Source organism: Gymnogyps californianus, chromosome 15 (genome assembly GCF_018139145.2).
Source record: "Gymnogyps californianus isolate 813 chromosome 15, ASM1813914v2, whole genome shotgun sequence".
Lineage (NCBI taxonomy): Eukaryota > Metazoa > Chordata > Aves > Accipitriformes > Cathartidae > Gymnogyps > Gymnogyps californianus.
The window spans coordinates 15,011,015-15,030,934 of record NC_059485.1 but is presented as its reverse complement, the minus strand read 5'-3'; the positions used below and the strand labels follow the sequence as shown (position 1 = coordinate 15,030,934).

At 35.8% G+C, this 19,920-nt stretch overlaps 1 protein-coding gene across 6 annotated transcripts in view; it reads left to right on the top strand.

Annotated features, from left to right (window-relative positions):
• Nucleotides 1-19,920, top strand: part of RBFOX1 (RNA binding fox-1 homolog 1) — a 1,343,363-nt gene that overhangs the window by 1,251,284 nt on the left and 72,159 nt on the right. For all 6 annotated transcript variants that reach the window (XM_050906339.1, XM_050906343.1, XM_050906345.1 and 3 more), the window contains 3 exons: nucleotides 771-863; nucleotides 2,539-2,599; nucleotides 8,400-8,453. In XM_050906339.1, the coding sequence (XP_050762296.1) occupies nucleotides 771-863; nucleotides 2,539-2,599; nucleotides 8,400-8,453 (208 nt within the window). The remainder of the gene's footprint in view (nucleotides 1-770; nucleotides 864-2,538; nucleotides 2,600-8,399; nucleotides 8,454-19,920) is intronic.

Sequence of the window (19,920 nt, the reverse complement as noted above, 5' to 3'; positions counted from 1 at the left end):
TGCATGTTCTGTATGTGGAAAGTAATATACATAAATAGTAGATGAACCAGTTAAACTTATTCGAAACGTTTGCATTTTTATTCCTTTTATCAGAGTTTCTTTTTCTATTCACATCATGTGATTTTATTTGATCTGTTAATACAAGAAAGTTTATACTTTGTTCTAAAAGTACTTTTGTTTTGTTGGTGGTTTTCTTTTCTTTTTTTCTTTTATAAAAAAATAAGTAAAGGCTGTATAGTTTGACAAAAGTTTTAGTTACCCTAGTGTTGCATGGGAACAATGTTTCTTATGATCACAACAGCATGATTAAGTAGGCAATGTTTTAGAGTATATTGACATTGTGTTGAATTTTGTGCACATGTTTTTTATTTCGTTGAGATATCTGCATGTCATTAAAATGTGGTTCATTTTCTTTTCCCATTAGTTCATTTTTTTCTATGTGAAGACACTGTAATTTATTTTAATTTCATTTTCTTATTGTTAGATTTATTTTCCTCTGTAGTGACATGTAGAAAGGTATTTTTGGTATCATTCTTTGAATTTCTCAGAGGGTATTATCTAACTGATGACAGAAAAAATTTGTTCACATTTGTCGCTTATTTATTGCACATCTCAAATACAATTATAATTTTTCTAATTTGCATGTTACAGAAATGAAGCAAGGACAAGAAAATATTAAATTAAAGAGAGAGAACATAAGCAAACAAGTGGTCATTGACTGAAATAATAATGTGCATGTTGTTTTCCCCCCTTCTCCCTCCTGCATGCAGGGATTTGGTTTCGTAACTTTCGAAAATAGTGCTGATGCGGACAGGGCGAGGGAGAAATTACACGGCACCGTGGTAGAGGGCCGTAAAATCGAGGTGCATGTTCAAAATATTTTCCTTTTCATCTTTTTTATAAATGTCTGCTTCACTCTCATTTGTTGTTTCAGATGCATCATTGGTGTCTTCTGTGTGCTCCCCTTTCCCCTTCCCATTGTTTATATATATATTTATATATAAAGAGAGAGAATCTGGCCTTACTTGGGTTTTTTATTATTATTTATTTTGTAATTATTATTATTATTATCATTATTGCTGAAAGGTGGATGACAGAATTGAAAAAAAATGAAAGCTTTAATATTTTGAAGTTATTATTTTGGATGTTTTGTAAATCAATGGGTGCAGTAGATTCCAAAAACCAGCCAACAAAAAAAAGAAAAAAAATTAAAAATTCAGAACAACAAAAAAAAAAGTGTGACAGACAAAACAAAAACAAACAAAAGGTTGGTTTTTTTTTTTGTTTTGGTTTGTTTTTTTTTTTTTTGCTGCAGGGTTGATGCGGGATCCACAGTGGCTTTCAAAAAATTCAGATTGGGACAGAAGCATCCAAAAGATGTACAAGAAAAAGAAACAAAGCCAGACTAGAGACGGACCAATGTTAACATTTAATTTTTAACGAAACCATCAGGCTACTTTGGCTGGATGGCCTGTGCCATTCATATCTATTAAAAAACCAACGCAAATGCGTTTTAGTACCACTGGATCCCCTTCAATACTGCCTCAGTCGTATTTGTTAGAATAAAAAAAAATACCAATTGAAAATGCTGTCGTCTTTTGAGTAAGATGTTGCATATTTTGCCTTTTCATTTTCCCCCTTCGACGGTAGCGCTTAGGGCCCTCACCAAACTCTCAGTAACCATGGTAACTGTATACATACCCATGCTGGCGATGGTGCTGAATGGTAAGTGGAGAAGTCCATCTGCCGTTTCACGTATTTAGCGCTGATATACCACGTGAATTTTTTTGACTTGTTGTATTAAGTTTTCTTGATGCTACATTTTTTTCTATATTGGTACGCCTGTAATTGAGTGTACGTTTTAAGCAAGCCTGGGAGGCACTGATTGGATTGAGGATATGACTTCGTGCACATCTTACTCAGATTGTTAACTCCATATTGTGTTAAATAATGCACCCTCTTTTTATCCTTTTGTTAGCTGTGATTTTAAAGCTTGAATGATTTTGTTAATTCTTGCAATGAAAAAGGCTCTTGTTCCAAGTGTTGAATGCTAGATGTTGCTTTTCCAATGGTACTTCTCTTCTAAAGGGTTATGTTGCACACTGCTAAAATTCGTTTGTCCCTTTTTTTGACATTTTCTTTGTTTCCTTGTACCTTGTCTCTTTCCCTTCTACTCCACTGCATGTTCCTTCATATAATCTTTTTTTCCGTTTTGAGTATTTATTGTATCAGTGTTATCATGGAATACAAGCATGCTCTTAAGTCTTAAATTATGCAGTACCTTTTAATTTGCTTTTAATGTCTTTTTATTAAAGTTTAAATGATATGATGTTGCTTTATTGAAATGATTTGTAAGTTAAAATGGTTATGAAAGTAAATGTAATTATAAATAGTATGATTTTGTTATGCACCTGTTGCCTTCTATAAATTAAATTGCATTTTATTTTTACATGACTAATAGCAGTAATAATGCATGCATTTAATAGTAACATGGATGCTCCCTGTAACCCTTTCTAATCCAGTGTTCTATGTGCTTAGGTAAATAATGCAACAGCACGTGTAATGACAAATAAAAAGACCGTCAACCCTTACACGAATGGTAAGTGCATGAGATCTCCGTGCTTTTTTTAATGTCCATGCATGTGAAACCTCACTCTTCTGCTGAATGGGTGGACTCATCTACTCATGAAGTGTCATAGTCTGCATCTCCTCCATCTCCTTGGGCTCAGGCTTTGTCCAGCGACCTAAAACATGATATGGCTGGGCATAAATTCCATCTGTGTAGAGTTCAGCTAATTCACAGCCATGTGGGCATAGCATGTATCATTTTGCCTGACTGGAATCTGAGTGTTTAATCACAGTGGCTTTTGTAAGTAAGAAGAATGTCTCTGTCAGGCATGAGATACTTTTTAGTACCAAGACACGCATCTAGTCAAAGATAATTTCTGTGTCTTCCTTCCACAATTTGTTAGAAGTAAAGGGCAAACTGTAATTGGGTGCTGCTTCCAGCTTTTTTCTCTGGAAAAATCTAAATTCCAAGCTATCTAAAAAAATTCATTCTAATACTGACCTAAGTTGGTATAATGTTGTACATTAATGATAGAAAAATAATCCATAGATAATTGAGGGGTTTGGAAGCAATACATTTTAAAAATGTTTCCTTTGGCAGTGTTTGATCATGTGCTTCAGTTGTTTTCATTTGCTAGTTCAGAAAATTCTAACAAGTTCCTAACTCAACAATGTCAAACAATAATACATCAATTGAAGTTAATTGCAATTATGTTTTCCAGTTTTACTAGACTGTGTAGTTATAATTATTCGCTTTTCAATTTAATTTAGTTTTTCCCATCCAGTAGAAAGCAGATGAAATCTGCACATACATCAGTAAAGGTTTCCACAGGTAGATTAGACTCTTTTCCATTTTAAAATATAATGGATCTTATTTTCTATATCTGAGGTCTCATTAGTGAGGTTTTACTAAAACCCAGGGCAAACAGTGGCTTTATTTTTTAATGAAAGAGTCATAATTTTTTCCTACCACAGTAAAAATAAAATTCATTTGACATGATAATTGAGCTAGTTAAAGTGATCTGGAGAAGAAGAGTCTGAAATTCCTCATGCTTTCTCAGAAACTGTTTTCTTCCTCATTTTTTTATGTAAATGTGGAACTCGGCAAATGATGCAGATGGGAAAATCTCCTTCATTTTTATTGGCTTTAAAACATCTCAGTGAATCTAGCAAAAGAGACACGAAGCTTGACTGGATCACGTAACAAGATTTTGTTGCAATAAGGAGCTAAATTAACTATATGCATATGATACTATGAACTTTGGATGCTATATTGTAATGATAAAAGGATAAAAGTAGTTTTGATATAAATGATGGTGTATATTTTGTATTCATATTATCCTAAGACTACAAACCTGTTAATTAGCAAATAACACGTTACATATCAGCACATCCAGTGCTGAAGGAAGAGAATGCTGGAAATAGAGATGTGAGATTTTTAGGAATCTGGTTTTAGAGGAGGTTCACCTCTGTGTCCCGCACTGCAGGATTACTTAGGTCATACGTTATCATTTATTAATATCCAAAACCAGAATGACGAAAATCTACTGTTAAGTGTTTCCCACTTGAAGTGTTCTGTCTGTCATTTTTCCATCCTGTTCCATCTAGACCAGATCTCACCAGAAGTATGAAATATCCTGTTCAGTGCATAAAAATTAGCATTTATGTTTGTGAATCCATACATCCAAGGTGTTGCATGTAGGATGTTCTTTTGCACACCTCTTGATGGGTACCTATCAAGACAAACTCTGGTTGTAGTTCATACATTTTGATTTTTTTTTTCCTTTTTTTTAATGTCTGAGGTCCCCTAAAGTAAACACACAAGGAGAATCATGTTCTTCTTGCATAATCATTACAAGCGACAAGGAATGAAGTGTAGACATGCAAGGTGCTTCATTTAGTTTAATCACTGCTTGTATTATCACTCATCCTGACATTATATGATTCTAGTTCTTTATCATTTTGTCAGGAATTAACCAGTGCTATAGCTGATTATTAAAGATTATTGTTGTCTAAAGTAAAGGTCTCATCTTTTAAATAAAATATAAGGCTAGTTTTTCTGTGTTCTTCTGTGAGCATATTAACATTTGCAAGATGCTTCTGAAGCAGATAGCCAGAAACGTTTTGTTTGCACATGCCTATCTCTTCAGAACCACTTCTTTTTTAATGTGTGGCTTTATTTTTCAAAGTATGTGGTGACTGCCGTGTTATTGGCAGGTATTCAAAAGGTAGTTGGGGCACATGTTGTATTATATGAAAACATCAGGCACTAATATTCATTGTAATTTAAAAATAAGATACACTCTGTTTTGTCTTTCATTCCTGAATACTGCTGGTTGTTTGATAACAGGGCTCATGTTGTAAATATGATTGCAAAAGTCAGTAGATTTTAAAGCACAAAATCCTAGACTTTTTTTTTAATATATGCAGCTACATTCAAATAAGTAGTTTGCTTATTTGAAAACCTAGATGGTTTTTGAAATAAGTATGCTTTCTAGTGACTTTTGATGATTCCTAAAATGAGCAGTTAATAAATGCTCAGTTGCTAGGAGAGGTTTTTTTGTGCAAGTTCGTTATCAGACAGGATGATTTTGATGGCTCACCTCATGTGCTTGGGAGATAGAACTGCCTTTTCTTTACAAATAAATTCAGTGTCAAGAGTTCTACTTGTTGGCAAAAATATTTCAGAGACATTTTTAGATGTTCCAGCCTATCTTGTTCACAGGTATACTTTCTTCTGATGCCCATATTGCAATTCAGGATGCTCATCCAAGTGTTGTAGGGAATAGAGAATTATGTGCAAGTAGATTTAGAGAACTGCAGCAATGAATGAGGAACATGAAACAGAGATCAGGAGAGGGATAAATATGTTTTAAAGTTTATACTTGCGGTGCCTTGAATTTGAGCCTTCTGCTGATCTAAACTTAGATTCAAAATCACAGCTAGTGACTATTACCACAGTTAAATTCCCTCCCACTCCCCTTTCCTCCCTGCTCTGTATGCAAGCAGGAGGAAAGCAAATGGTATCGCAGGGCTTCTTTCCTGCCAAAACATTCCTCCGGCCACGGGTGCCCCTCTGGCCTATGAAGTGAAAATAATCCTCTCTGCATTGCTGTGCCCCACTTGCTACCAAAGCTTGTTACACTGTGCAGTATGATTATTTCCTTCCCTTTAGCATGCTTAACATGCATTTCTTTGGATGACTGTACAGGGTGGGGTTTTGGGGCAGGCAGAGGGGCTGTTTGTTTCCTTGCTTGGTTTTTAAGTTTTGAGCTTTTATAGTTTCAACTTGAGGAGGAGATTAATATTGTGACAGTAAGAAAAATGCACAAAATTACACCCACTGCAGAGAATTTGCCTCCTCCAGCTGCTGAAGTAGGGTTACTTGGCAGCTGCTCGCTCAGATATATCAACTACTATCACACTTGATTAACCCACACAGCTATGGGCCAGCACATTGCTAGCTGACAAGATAAAGTTAAGTTTAATTACTGTTATTTTCACACTGAATGAAGTATTTCCTGTATAAGCTTCAAAAAGTTAGATGAGACAGCCATCACTGTGAGAGAGGTAAGGAGCTGAAATATGAGAGTGGCTTTCAGCTGTGAAGAGCAATCTGCGTCTTCCAAGATTTTTTCTTTCTCTCAGACAAATTGTGGCGCTGTTAGTGTAACTTAGAAGCTGAGAGTTGTCTGTCAGCTTCTTTGACAGCAAAAGCTGACAGATCTGAAATTCCATCCAGTCTTTCATTTTGGGTGGTGTTGATCCATTGTCTTTTGAGGAAGTAATGAATTTGAAATATTAAATATTCCCTAAGCTATAAAAAGTTAGATTTTTACTGAAAGTCTCAAAATTTGGCTGATTTTCTATCACACAAAATTTGGCTAAGAGTATTTGTTATACCACGATGTTCCTAAATATAATCCTGTAGTATGTAAAATTGAAGGGTCAGGTAAAAGTCCTGTGATATTTTTAGGAGGAAAGTCATTTTAGCCCTTCTTGGTTGGCCATTTTTCAGCTTCCATGATTGTCTTTTAGGTATGTATAGCAACTGCAATTACTTCTGCAGAGCAGATTGCATGCAATGCTGCTCTTTACTCTGAACTTATTAATGAGTTGCATTTCAAAAACACACCTCACCTCTGCTACTGAACAGTTAATTACTGAAAAATAGTTACTATGTGTCAGATAGAGATAGCAGTATTTTTAAAGGGTAGGAATAGTTTTCTTTTGTGTTGTTATTATTGAGGTTTTTGTATTACACTTTTTCAGTCTTATAATGCATTATGGTTTTATGGTCTTCTACTGTGCTTTTGCATTACATGATATGGCCAAGGCAGAAACAAGCCTCAATACAGTTTCCATTTAAATTCTTCTAATCTCGGCTCTTCTGATTTTAAAAAGCCTTGTTGTCCCTGTCTTGATTGTATTTTGTTTCCAGTAGCATAGTTACAGGATCTATTTAAAGTACCATAGTTCTTGAGTTTAAAAGATGCTTTTCCTCAGGTTTTTTTCTTTATTGCCATTTACAAATGGTGCTTCCCACTCCTGTGATTCAAATGTGCTTTTGGAAAACCCCTAATTTTTCAGTCCCAGTAGTTCAACTAGTTGTTCAAACACTTAAAAAAAAAACCCAACCAAAAACAAGGGGTATGGGTGGGGGAATGTTCTGTGGAGTTTGGAGTTAACTGGGAGTGGATCCACCTGTAGCTGAGCAAAACACAATGATAATTGGCACTTTACTACAGCTGAGAACGCTAATGACTTTGCCAGCGTTTTCTCCTGCTGTTCTCTTACCCCTTCCCCTTCAGTTCCTTCAGCATTGTTGTCTTTAGCATCACATATGCTTTGAACACAGGCCCTGCCTCTGCAGCAAGCCTGTGCACTCCAGGCTTACCTGGAAATGCCGCATCGGGTGTAAGGATGTGACAGCAATTATTTGGAGTTTGGCCAGAACACGCGATACAGAATATCTGTCGGTTCTGTGCTTTGGTTTTATGCCAGCTGTGGGAGGACAGTGATCATTTAAGACAAAGGCAGCGGCTGCATTTGTACAACTTAAGAGCTTTGCAGAATGTGACTGCAGCATTTTCTTACATGCCGGCTACTATATAGCAATATGCTAACAGCATTTATCAGCTGTAAATGCAGGCGGTACAGTCACTTTTGGTACGTGCCTGTCATTGTCCTGTTTCAGTGCAGACAGTCTGATGCTCAAATGCAAATGGAAAAAAAGTCTCTGGCATTTGACTGGGATCCCACAGTGCGCAAATCTCTTTCGTGTCACAATAGACATTTCCATACAGTGTCTACACTTTCATTTTTCCCAGAGTAGAATCAAAATGCTCAGATTATTTGATTGCCTTGTAACCTACAATAACACATGCTTATCAGAAACATTTATGTCCAGCAAATGAACTCTTTTGGCCTCTCTGGCTTGTAACCAGGAAGTTAAAGCAATGAAAAAGAACTGATCTACTCTGGTACTACATGATAGAGGGATACCTGAACTAGTTCTGACTTAATTCCGTAATTTAAGGGAATAAGTCCATGGCAGCTGTGCGTTGCAGCCAAGGTAATTCACCTGATAATTTACTCCAGTACTACATGTCCAAAGAATGCCTTGTTTCATTACTTATTTCCATACTTCAGAGCCTGATATTAAAGATCAGTAATCTAAGATGCCTATACAACTTTCATTAAAATGACCTTTTTTGAAGCCATTTTATCTGTATACCTCTATACAAAAATAAAATTAAAAAATCATTATTATTATTATTATTATCACTAATTGCAATATTAACTCAGTTATGTTTTTATGTTTGCTGCAGGCTGGAAATTAAATCCAGTTGTTGGTGCAGTTTATAGTCCAGAATTCTATGCAGGTAAGGATTACGCTATAGTTGTCCATGCCATATTTTATTTTATTATTCTTTAAAACATGCAAACGTACAGAATGTATGTTTGGTGTGAGGTCTGGTTTCTTTGTTTGATTCACATTATCTGCAAGTCACTTACAGATTTGTGATGCAGGATTTTAACAGTTACCTGGGCATACTAAAGTTTATACAGAAGATATATGAATACCTTTTTATTGGAAAGTAGATAGTATAACATGAAATGTACTGCAATATCCCAGTCTTACATGAGATTTTATTTATATTTGATTTTATTTATATTTTATTTTATATTTCGGTACAGTCACTTTCCTCCAGGAATTATTTAAGCCTACTGAGCAACAACAACAACAAAATCTATCTATAAATATATATTTTATGCATATACATGTACATAGACACGCATAAGCATAGAACAGCTATGTTCATAATTTTTTTCTTGAACATTTTTCTTTAAATGTTATATTTACTTTTTCAGTTTCTTAAAATTCCAGTATTTATAATCTATATTATCTCTTGAGTCTTCACTGAGATCGAATTCTGATCCTGGTTACAATCTGGGGTTAATGAGATATGGTCGTCTTCTACTTGAACTCAGTCATGGCTAGCAACAGTTTCTAAATGTGCTTTAGCAACAGTATTGAAAACAAACACGGTTGCACTCCAAACCCCAGTTGATTTCAGAGGAATTTGAATCCCACCCATAAACATAAACACTAGCAAGTCCAACAAAGCCATTTTTTGAAAGCTAATAATTTACATGTAAGACAGAAAAATAGGTAATAAAGTTGCCTTCCTTTCTTAGGTTCACAATCATATATGAATCTTCCATGACTTCCCTGGGAAACTCTGGGAATTTTTTAGTTTTCCATTTGGATCTGTTTTTCAGTTGTCTCTGTGTGTATACTGGATACAATTACCTAATCATGTTGTAAAAAACCAAAAATATTTGTCCGTTGTACCACACTTAGGTAATTGAAAATAAAGAGGTAATTGTAAACTACATTCTTTACAGCAAGTAAAGAAGAGCTATTAGGAAAGCATTTTTCACAGATGGCGGTTAAGCATGGGAAGAGGTTGCCCACAGAAGCTGGGGAATCTTCATTCATGGAGATATTCAAGCCTCCACCAGACAAAGCTGAAAAACTTTTTAGGTAGTTCAAGGGACTTCAAGAGATAAAAATTGTTAAATAGGACTACTGTTACAAACGGATATTTATTTCAAAAAAGCTACCTGTAATACATCCAGTGCCATCTACTAAGATAGATAACAATGTTCCAGTTACGGTATTGTGTTATAAAAGTGGCACAGTATAATAAAAATACTAACTTGGCATTCATGGAATTGCAATATTTAGCGTAGGCAGAATATATTTCCTTCCTTGATGTATGCCTACATTGAAAACAGGAATTTAACATTGATCTCGTTTGAGTAGTTAGTGAACCAACCCTGAACCTGCATAAATTAGAAAGTCAGAGTTATTAGTCATTTTATATAAATGACTTTGTGTTAATGACAAATATAATAATATTCCCATAGTACAGTAATCAATTTTCTAATACGTATGCAGAATTAACAATCTGACTTATAATTGTCTCATGAAGTAGGGCATGAAGAGTTCACATAGTTTGTAAATTAAAATCAATATTTTCAATCTCTCCTGAAGGTAATTTTCCTAATTTACTGGACTTTTCCCTAACATTTATTTTGTCTTTTAATTATAAAATGGCAGGTTATTGATTTTTTTGTATAACCTCCTAAAGTCCCAAGTGCATTTTTATTGCCAACACAAGGGAGGTGTTTGCCCTTCTTAATGAGAATCTTTAATTACCATTAGAAGAGTATTAATTTAATTTTATGAATTATGACATGCACTCCACCACACCTATACAGAAAGTTCTATCAAGATACTTCACGTATTTCAGATTTTTTTTCTGTTTATACATGCGAGCAGTTTGGGTTTTTTTTAAGATGTGTATCAAATGCATATTTTCTGTATTGACTAAAAGATAATTTTTTCTCAGACATTTAAACTTTCTTTTAAGCAATTTAGTTAAAAAAAAAAAAAAAAAAAGAGCTCTGTGTAGATCTCTTAAAGTCGTTAGAAAAGGAAACAGTAAAAGAGCAATGCAGTTCTTGCATGCCGTAATAGAATATTGTGACATCTCTTTCCTTTTGTGTCCACCCCCGGCACCTTACTTGGAGAAGAAGCAATTGCACTTTTGAAGATGATAAAATTAGAAAGGCAATTTTTAAGACAGTCAAAGTTCTAGTTATTTGGTTCAATTATTGTCTCCACACTGTCATGTTAAAATTGTACCAACTCCTTCATAGGCAGTGCAAGAAGTTCCTTTAGCTCCTAGTAAATGATGAAAAATTTGGCCACTTCTGAAATAAAGATGATACATTTGCAGAGAAACTGTTGATTTAAAGTACCTTTAATCTTCATAAATAAGTAAAAACCCAGAAGGTTATACAAAGCTGTCAGGATGGCACTGATGAATGGCAAATTCACCCGTTTCTCAATTGCTGGTGAAGACACACGCCGCAAGGCTTAACCGTATTGTACATCATATCTGCCAACTCATTTCTGTGATTAAATATTCCATCAGTGCAGGCTATAAGGCGGTAAAGCTTAACAAGATTCATAAGATGCACCACTTGAATACACATAACTCACTTCCTTGGATAGAGAGCACCCCGCATGCAAAAGAAAATTAGAATTGAGTTAAATTACTCCTTTAGACAAGATCAATAGAGAAAGGAAAAGATCCCCTAATGCAATGCAAATCTAAGATATAGTTATGTCCTGACAACTTGAAGCAGACAATTAAAGTCAAATAGGGAGGAACGCAATGTAAATCAACCCTAAAACCTTGACGATAATGGTAAACAGTAGGACCAGTGACATGATTGTTATAGCTCTGCTTTTTTTCTGAGTGTACACTTCTGTAAAACAAAACCTTTCTTGAGGAAATGCATGACAGCTAAAAATGGAGACTATAAGATACATAGCAGATGCACAACAGACACGATGTAAGTAAAGTATTACTTGGGGACTGGAAAATACTATGTATTTACAAAACACTATAGATTTTTCTTCCTGAGTAGCCCTTCTAAGACTGTTTTTCTGACTTTGAAATGCTCATGCTGTAGTAAATATGGCTATTTAGGTCATGTGGTAGCATTAATATGGATTTCCAGTGACATGTCCATGAAGTGCGATTTGAAGATTGCTGTTGTAATTCCAAGGCCTAGCAGGTCTCCCTAACAGCTGCCGACTGTGGACGTGCTGGTGAACTGGCTAACTGGCACACCTCCTGCCCTTCCCACAGGTCCACTGGGAAGTCCTAAAATGACATTTTGTAGAGAACAAAAGGATGGTGAATTTTTTCATTTATCATTTTCAGCATTTCACAGAATTCCACTCTTCCATATATCATAATTGACAGGCAATTTTTAAAAAAATTGACTTGTGTCCACATAGTCTCCTTGTAGTAAATAAAATGATACTATTTAAAGTGCTTTTCCTCCTTATGAGAAATAAATGCTTAAAGAAGTTATTTCCATTTCAGCTTATCTTTTCCAGTAAACTGTTTATCAAGTTCTTAGGCAGGTCCTAATGAGGAATTTTGTAAGAAGCACTGTGTGATTCGTCTGACACAGTCTTCATGTAAACTGGGACAAATTTTTCATTTATTTGTATATCCATCCAATTTTAAATCCATCCCATAGTGACCCATAATATTGCTATGTTAAGCTAGCGCCTGTTATCTTCCCTCATACAGTCATCTATGGCTGGCAAAATACAGATCTGCAGTTTGGTTTCTTTACTAGGATTGCTCTGGTACTTTCTTACCATAAGTTGTTACATTCTTTGTTTCCGTGGTTTGTTATAATCTCATTTTTACCTGCTTATTTGTTTTTATATAGTGTATATTTTATCTGTAATATCTAGCCTTCCTTTCAGCCTCGAGCAGTCTGAAAGCGAAGTTCCATGTTGTTCCTTTCAGTTATTGCAGATCTTTCTTTTTTTTCTCTTCTAGTTTTTGGAATGAGGAATTTTTCAGCAATCTTTTGCACTCTCCTTAATAGAATGTAGGCTATTGTTGCACCTGTATTACTACAACAGATCAGTCCTTTAAAGCAGACAGCTTGAGACACAGTAAGGCCATTTTAAAAGAATTTGTCCTTGTAAGTGGCAGAAAATATATTTTAGGGCGCATACCTGTTGGAGAGGCTTCTTTTTGATAGTTCCCTTATGCAAGGCAGGGAAAAAGTTGTTACAGAAATTATCTGGAAATCTAGTGACTCTTCTTTCAGAGAACAGTTGAATTCACAGTGACCCACATGAGAAAATATTCTTGTCTGGTCATAACCAACAAACAATATTTCAAAAATTTCAAAATTTAAGTTGGCAGTGAAGAAAGAAAAGACTTAAGACTAGTGAAGAAGAATCATTAGAACAAGTTGTGGAGCATGGCTCAATGACAAGTAATAGAGATCCCATTCTCCTTCCACCTAAGCGACTAATTACATATTATTTTTCCTGAATAGTCATGATGTGCTAGAAGTTTTTCAGAAGCTAGTTTCAAGAGTCATCCTGTGCAGCTGAGTAGTTGTATTTGCTTCATAAATAGTCTTAACCCAGTGAGGACTATTGTAGGCACCCAGTTTCTTGGGCAGTTAGCAGTTATCATTCCAAGGTGGCTTGGAAAATTTTCCCCATCAGTTAAAATGAAAGAAGGGGGAAGAGTGTGTGCTTTTGACTATTTTATATGCCCCCAGAAGACAGAGAAGGTTTAGGTGCCTGGGGCTTTTTAGCATGCTGTGGATTTGGAAGCTAGCAGAATCCTCCAAGAAGCAAATTTTGTAACAAACTTCCTGTCACAAGTTTGTTTAAAACTTTGAAATATAATGTTATATATAATTAAGAAGTGAAGAAATACCATAGTACTATATATATAAACATGCACTTAAATAAGAGGAATCCAGGGGAAGAGAGGATTCCTGTATGTTTGCTAACACTAATTCTCTTTGTTCGTGTCTTAAAGCATCTATTTCTGGAGTGTAAGAGCACCTGGGATTCATTTCATCTTTCTAGTGGTTCCCTTTGAATTTAAATGACTCTTGCATAAGCTCAACAAATACCTTAGAAACACTTCTCAGCGAAGGTGTTTGGAGTTTGTGAAGCTGAATTATATGCTTGCACAGCAATTCTAGTCCTAGGGTAAAAGTTCACTGTACCATATCTGTAAAGCATCATTTTGGTGAAAATTGGCTGTCTGTCACTATATAGATTAATTAATTTTACAATTTGATTACATACACTTAGATTTGAACTTAGCCATTGACTAAGCAGATTTTCCTAAATAAACGTATTCTCCACATCGTTAGCTAAACTGTTTAAGTAATTTTCTAACTACAGAAAAAATAAATAATTATTGTTTAATATTCCTTCTGTTATATATAGATGCTCCTTTTCAAAGCAGAAAACAAAGCTGTAACTGTTGTTTCAAAAATCATAATGTTAAAGTACCATCATACAAATGATGACATGCTAGTTAGATTAACACCACTGATGACAGCTAATGCATTTCTAAAACTTCTGTGGAGCTGTTACAAGCCATTATAGTGGAAATACTGGTTTATGAAAGATTAATAAAGCCAGTAGAAAAATGGAATTCAGCATCTGTACTAGCTATTTACTGAAAAAAAACCTTCCAGAATTAATTATGCCTTATGCTATATTATAATGAGTTTTTCATTAAAATGTATACCATCATGGAAACTAAACAAGGATTATTCAAAGAATAATTCCAATGACTGTTATTTTTTGAAAGATTAATTTAGTTAATTGGTTATACATTTAAATCTGGAGCAAGGTTAATTGACCTGTATTTATCATTGTATCGAAGTCTACACATTTTAAAGAGAAAATCACAGATACTGTCAGTATTACCCTTTTAAAGATGTTTCTTCTGTATGGATGTATATTTAATAACACAGTATACACTTAGACTTTGATACTGTTCCTATGTGATCTCTAAAAGAAATTCCATACACTTGATTATTTCATGGTAAATCTTGAACTGTAGATAGAGCTTTATACCGGAACATAGAGAATGGTTAAGAAGGGAGTTCCTGCTTCTTCAATGTAAAAGTTCGGGAATTTTGACCACAGTCTGGTATAGAGGAATCATTTGATACTAGATTATGATGAATTTGTGCACAAATAGAATCTGGAAAAACAGAAACTGTGTATTTGCTGAAAGTTGGAGTTCTTTCAAAACAGGGGAAAGGAGGTGTTTGGGAGGGGACGTGTTTGATCTGTTTGCTTGTTGGTAGTCTTGCTGAAACGTAGGTCTTGAGTTTTCTGCAAATCAGCCTGAGTTATTACTACTGAGATATCCCACTTCAACTAGCTTTAAGTGACTACACAGCAAAACCACACTGACTCTATCTCACTACTTGGAGTCAATAGATTTGGAGCTGTTAAGTGTAAGTGCTGCATTGCCACTATGGTGCAGTATCAGCAGCCTTATACCATTCTCCAGTGACAGCTCAGATCTCTGATGCTGAAGATTTTTCCAGAAGTCATATCAGTAGTTACTGTATGTAGACAAAGAATACTCTGAGATGACAAAACAGTACCAACAAGTTGATAGAGCTAGGATGGGTGCAAAGCACAAAGTTGAGGCAGGAAGGCAAGGTGAAGAATTGTTATATTAGCTGTTCTGGGATGGAAAAAATGTGTAGAAATGAAGTAATACATAGCAGAACAGAAAAAGTCTATTTAAATAGGTATGGTAAGGAAGGAAGTAGGGCCAATGAATGGCAAAAGTTCTCTAGCCTCTGTTCCTCCTGTATGCCTTGCACATTTTTTACAAAGGAGTAAGATGCCTTTCCTCATTCTGAGGTCCTAATTCAAAAACCTGCTTTTCGCTTTGAACTGCTAGGTAATAAATTTCCTTAGTGGTAGTTCTGCCAGGTAGCACTTAGGAAAATTTCTTGATTTCTTTAGGTAAACTTGCTCCTCTTATAACGTCTGACCCAAAGATAAAACAATGTGTATGAGGTAGGCTTGGAATGATAAATTCCTGTGTGTAAGTAAGCCTGAATTCTACTTTAACATGTTCTGTGAGTCGGTGGATGAATACAGGACCAGGTATAATCATAATTAAATGTGATTGATTGCAACTTGATTTAGTACCTTATTCTAGCACAGAACACCATGTGTGTTAAAAGTACGTTCTAGTTAGCTCATGGGAGGGAAATCCACTGACCATTATTAAATATACAGAAGCTGCTTTGGGCTTAGGAAGTCCTTGAGCTGCAAATGGTTGGAAACTAGGATAACACCTGTGAGAGTATCATGCTTGCTGTCTTCTTGTACTTTACCTTAGGTGCACACTTTTGATGACTTTGAAAATTTTATTTTTTTAATTATATCCAACATGTCAAAATGCCACCCAAATGACAGCAAGATGGTTGAGGCAGTGCGAAGGTCACATTCTTGCATTACAGTCAATCGCCACCAAATTGAAGTATTCAGATGCTATTCAAGTAGTCCTGCTCATCTCAGATACATACCTTTGTTTAGTTTAAGGCTGCTTTCGTTTGAAGGAGCGTTCTTCTGTAGTCCTTCTCTTTTCACCAGTGAGCTGGTACAATACATTTGAGCAGCCTCCACACAGATCTAGCATAATCATTGTGGAATGCAGTGGTGATCATACTCTAACCTGGACATGTCACACCCATGAAATAAGATTTTTGACACTAGACCAGACACTTCTTAACAAAATCATAGAAATGTGGGTTGGGACTGACTTCTGGAGTTCATGCAGTCCAACTTTCTGTTTGAACCAGGACTAACACCAGCGCTAGATCAGGTGAGCCATGAATTTGTACACATCTACAAAGACAGAGATTTATGATCTTCTTTGGGTAACTTTTTCCAGTGCTGCACTGCCCTCCTAGTGAAAAACTTTTTCCTAATGTCCAACCTAAACCTCCCAAGCTGCAGTTGGTGGCCATTGACCTTTTGTATGATCATCTGCTACCATTCCAATGAGATTTTGGCTCCATCATCTTTGTAACTTCCCTTCAAGCAGAGAAAGCTATTAGATTGCCTTTGAACTTCCTCTTTGCCAGACTAATCAAGTTCAGTTCCCTCAACCTCTCTTCAGAGGGCATGAGCTCTAGACCCCTGCCTATCTTGGTTTCAGTCCAACATATCCTCTCCAACTTCTCCACGTTTCAGTTGAACGGGAGTGGCAGTAGGTTTAAAAACTGGATGCAGTATTCCAGGTGGAGTCTTGCTGGCACCAAGTGTGTGTGTGTTGGGGGAATAACAACAGCTCTTGATCTGCTGGCCATATTTCCATGTTTCTCCTCATTTCACCTAGTATGCACTTTGCCTTGCTTGTTTAAATGTTACTTTAATAAAACAAAAGAAAATGTTCTGGTCAAGCAGGAGCTGTACTGTCCTTTCTTTGTTATTACATTGCTTGTAATGTCTTGCATGTTTGTTCAAATGTTTTTTGTTGTGGATATAATTGATCAATTTTTAAAGGGCTAAAAAGGAAGTTAAATACTGTGCTTTACTCATGAAGAGAATCTTTTGAGGAAAAATAATGCTTGGACTCCTCTTACTTAAACGTCATTCTGGTGGTTAGTGAAAATGTGTTCTATGGCTTCCTGATTAGTGACGGACCAAAAATAAATTAAATAAATATGGTGGCAGCCTAAAGCTGTCTAATTATAAATATTACACTGAGATGTTTTTTTCCATAACTGTCTCCCTGGCCTTGTCTTGTTAATACATTAGTTTGCAGCATTAGCATGGTTTTTAAGTAAATCTGACAATTATCCCCATTTGCCACATGCTGGCTTGGGGTTTGCAGAGCAGGTTAAGTACACGTGAAATAGATTCTGTTTGCAAGAAACTGCACTGGGAGCTGTACTGGAGGCTCCATGTGCACACTGACTGTCGTATGTCACGCAGGTTGACTTTTGGACAGCTTTGAACCATGTGTGGTGGGGTTGTCTGCTTCAGGGGACAAGACTAAACCTGGTCCAGAGTAAACCTTCCAGACTGTGTATGATGTAGGTTTAGAGGCTGGATATAAAACCAGCTCTTTCATAGCTACTGCCACTGTCTCACCAGTTACTTGACAATCCAGGTCAGCCTGGGTGTGCACTGTCTGGACCTGAGGTCTAGGCTACAATATGCGTGATGGTTGTCTGATAGAATAAATCTGAGACTGTAATTCAAATACCAACTAGTGATATATGTAAAAAGCAATGGCTTAAGAATCTCTCAGAGGAAAATTTAAGACAAACTATAGGGTCATCACTAAGACACTTGTTTGTTCAGGACTGAGTGGGATAACTAGATAAGTTAACAGCAGTTATGCACAGGAATAAATTCCTCTGATTAGAAGAATAACAAAGTTAGGAAGATCCATGTGTTAGGATGGACAATCAGGCAGACAAACTATTCTGAAATGTAAAGTAATAAAGTAATATATGAAATGTAAAGTTAATACAGTTAAGTGGAATGGAAAACAACTCTGCTGTGTGTTAAACCTTGATTACATCTGTAAATTAATGCTAAAGCAGTTTAAGATTATGTTGAATTGTATTCCAAACATATAGCTAATGTTTTCTGTTTCGTCTTCTGCATTTCTTTCCCATTTTGGGCATTGGATGACAGAATCCCCAATACATTTGCATTGTAATTGTATTTCATAATACTTACTGAGAGTAAATTTCAAAATACTGAGTTTTCATTTGTTTCTTCATTTGTGGAGGTAGCTGAGATGAAGCTGTGCTTTACAATGGTACACAATCTCTGTCAGTTTGGCTCTGTCAGATTTTCTTTGTGAAAATTGTTTTGGGGGAAATCTCCAAGCATAGAACTGCTTCTAGTAAAAGTGAGTGTTTTGGGAAGTCTGGAAACATTGCATTACCGTTTTTGTAATGTTTTTTCATGCTCCCGAAATTCTGGAATCTGAATGGGCTAGGGAAGAAATAGACTAACTGAAGCCAGGATTATGCATGATGATTCAATTTTTGCTCTTTTATATTCTCAGCTTGTCATTCAGAATAGAATTTTATTTATAAGTTAAAACCAGCATCCACTGGGGTAAGTAAATAGAACTGAGGGATTAGTAATTTGCATCTCTGCATCTAATTGCATTAGATTTGCATCTCTGTCTTATCGATTTACTGAAATAGGTAATTTACACAGAAAATAGTGTCTTGACACAATATGAGAGGATAAAGTATAAACACATCTACGTGTAATCCCTCCAGGGCCATGGTGAAACTGTAGTGTTCGTGTTTGAGCAGAAGGCTCCAGTTTCATTTGTTCTGTGATCCTATTCATATTGCAGTCTTTATTCATCAGGCAGATGTATGAATGTGACCCATTTTAGTTATCAGCAGAATATAGAAGTATTTTTTATATTCTCAAGTATCCTATTTCAAGAATAGTATAATACCAGCTCAGAGTTTATATTTATACTTCAGAATTTCTCTCATGTTTGTTTCTCAAAGTTATAAATGAACCAAGATCAAGTTACAACGAAGCAAGAGTAACCAATATTTACATACCTTTTAGTCTGCTAGGAGGACCTAGAAAGATTAGGAATAAAGAGTTGATTTTCAAAGGTCCTGAAAAACTTCAGTGGGACACATCTCCCAGTGTAAGATAATGGCAGTGAATATCACTGAATATCAATTTATGTGCACCTGAATTTGTGTATACATACATATCATATAGTAACCTGCTCCAACAGGTCCATGTCCTTCTTACGCTGGGGGCCCCAGAGCTGGACGCGGTACTCCAGGTGGGGTCTCACGAGAGCAGAATAGGGGGGCAGAATTGCCTCCCTCGACCCGCTGGCCATGCTTCTTTTGATGCAGCCCAGGATATGGTTGGCCTTCTGGGCTGTGAGGGCAAACAATTCAATGTGTCAACACAACCATCCATGAATGGTTGTGTTAAAATCTGAAGGAGTATTATTCTGTTTATAGAAAGATTTCAAACAACTGAAAGTACTCAAGAATCACTTTTTTTGGAATTAACAGCATATTTAAAAGCATATTAAGGCCGTGTAGTTTGACTATAGATAATGAAAGGCTAAAAGAACACTTAACAACTATTATGTATTCAAGATACTCTCTTTAAATTCCCTAGTCAGATGGGACAATAGAATCTAACATACACTATTATGGTACAACAGTGCCTTTTTAGTTAGGTGTTTCCGATCCGTTTCTGTGACACATTTTGAAATAACCCATCGTTAAAAAATATTTCAAACCAGAACAAAGATAATGCTATTTCTGTCTGGAAAGACCAATGTTAAATTACACTTTTCGAACAGCAAATGAAGAGCGGATGTGGATTGTTTATGAGAATCTTTGATACACTAGCAAATCTCTTGA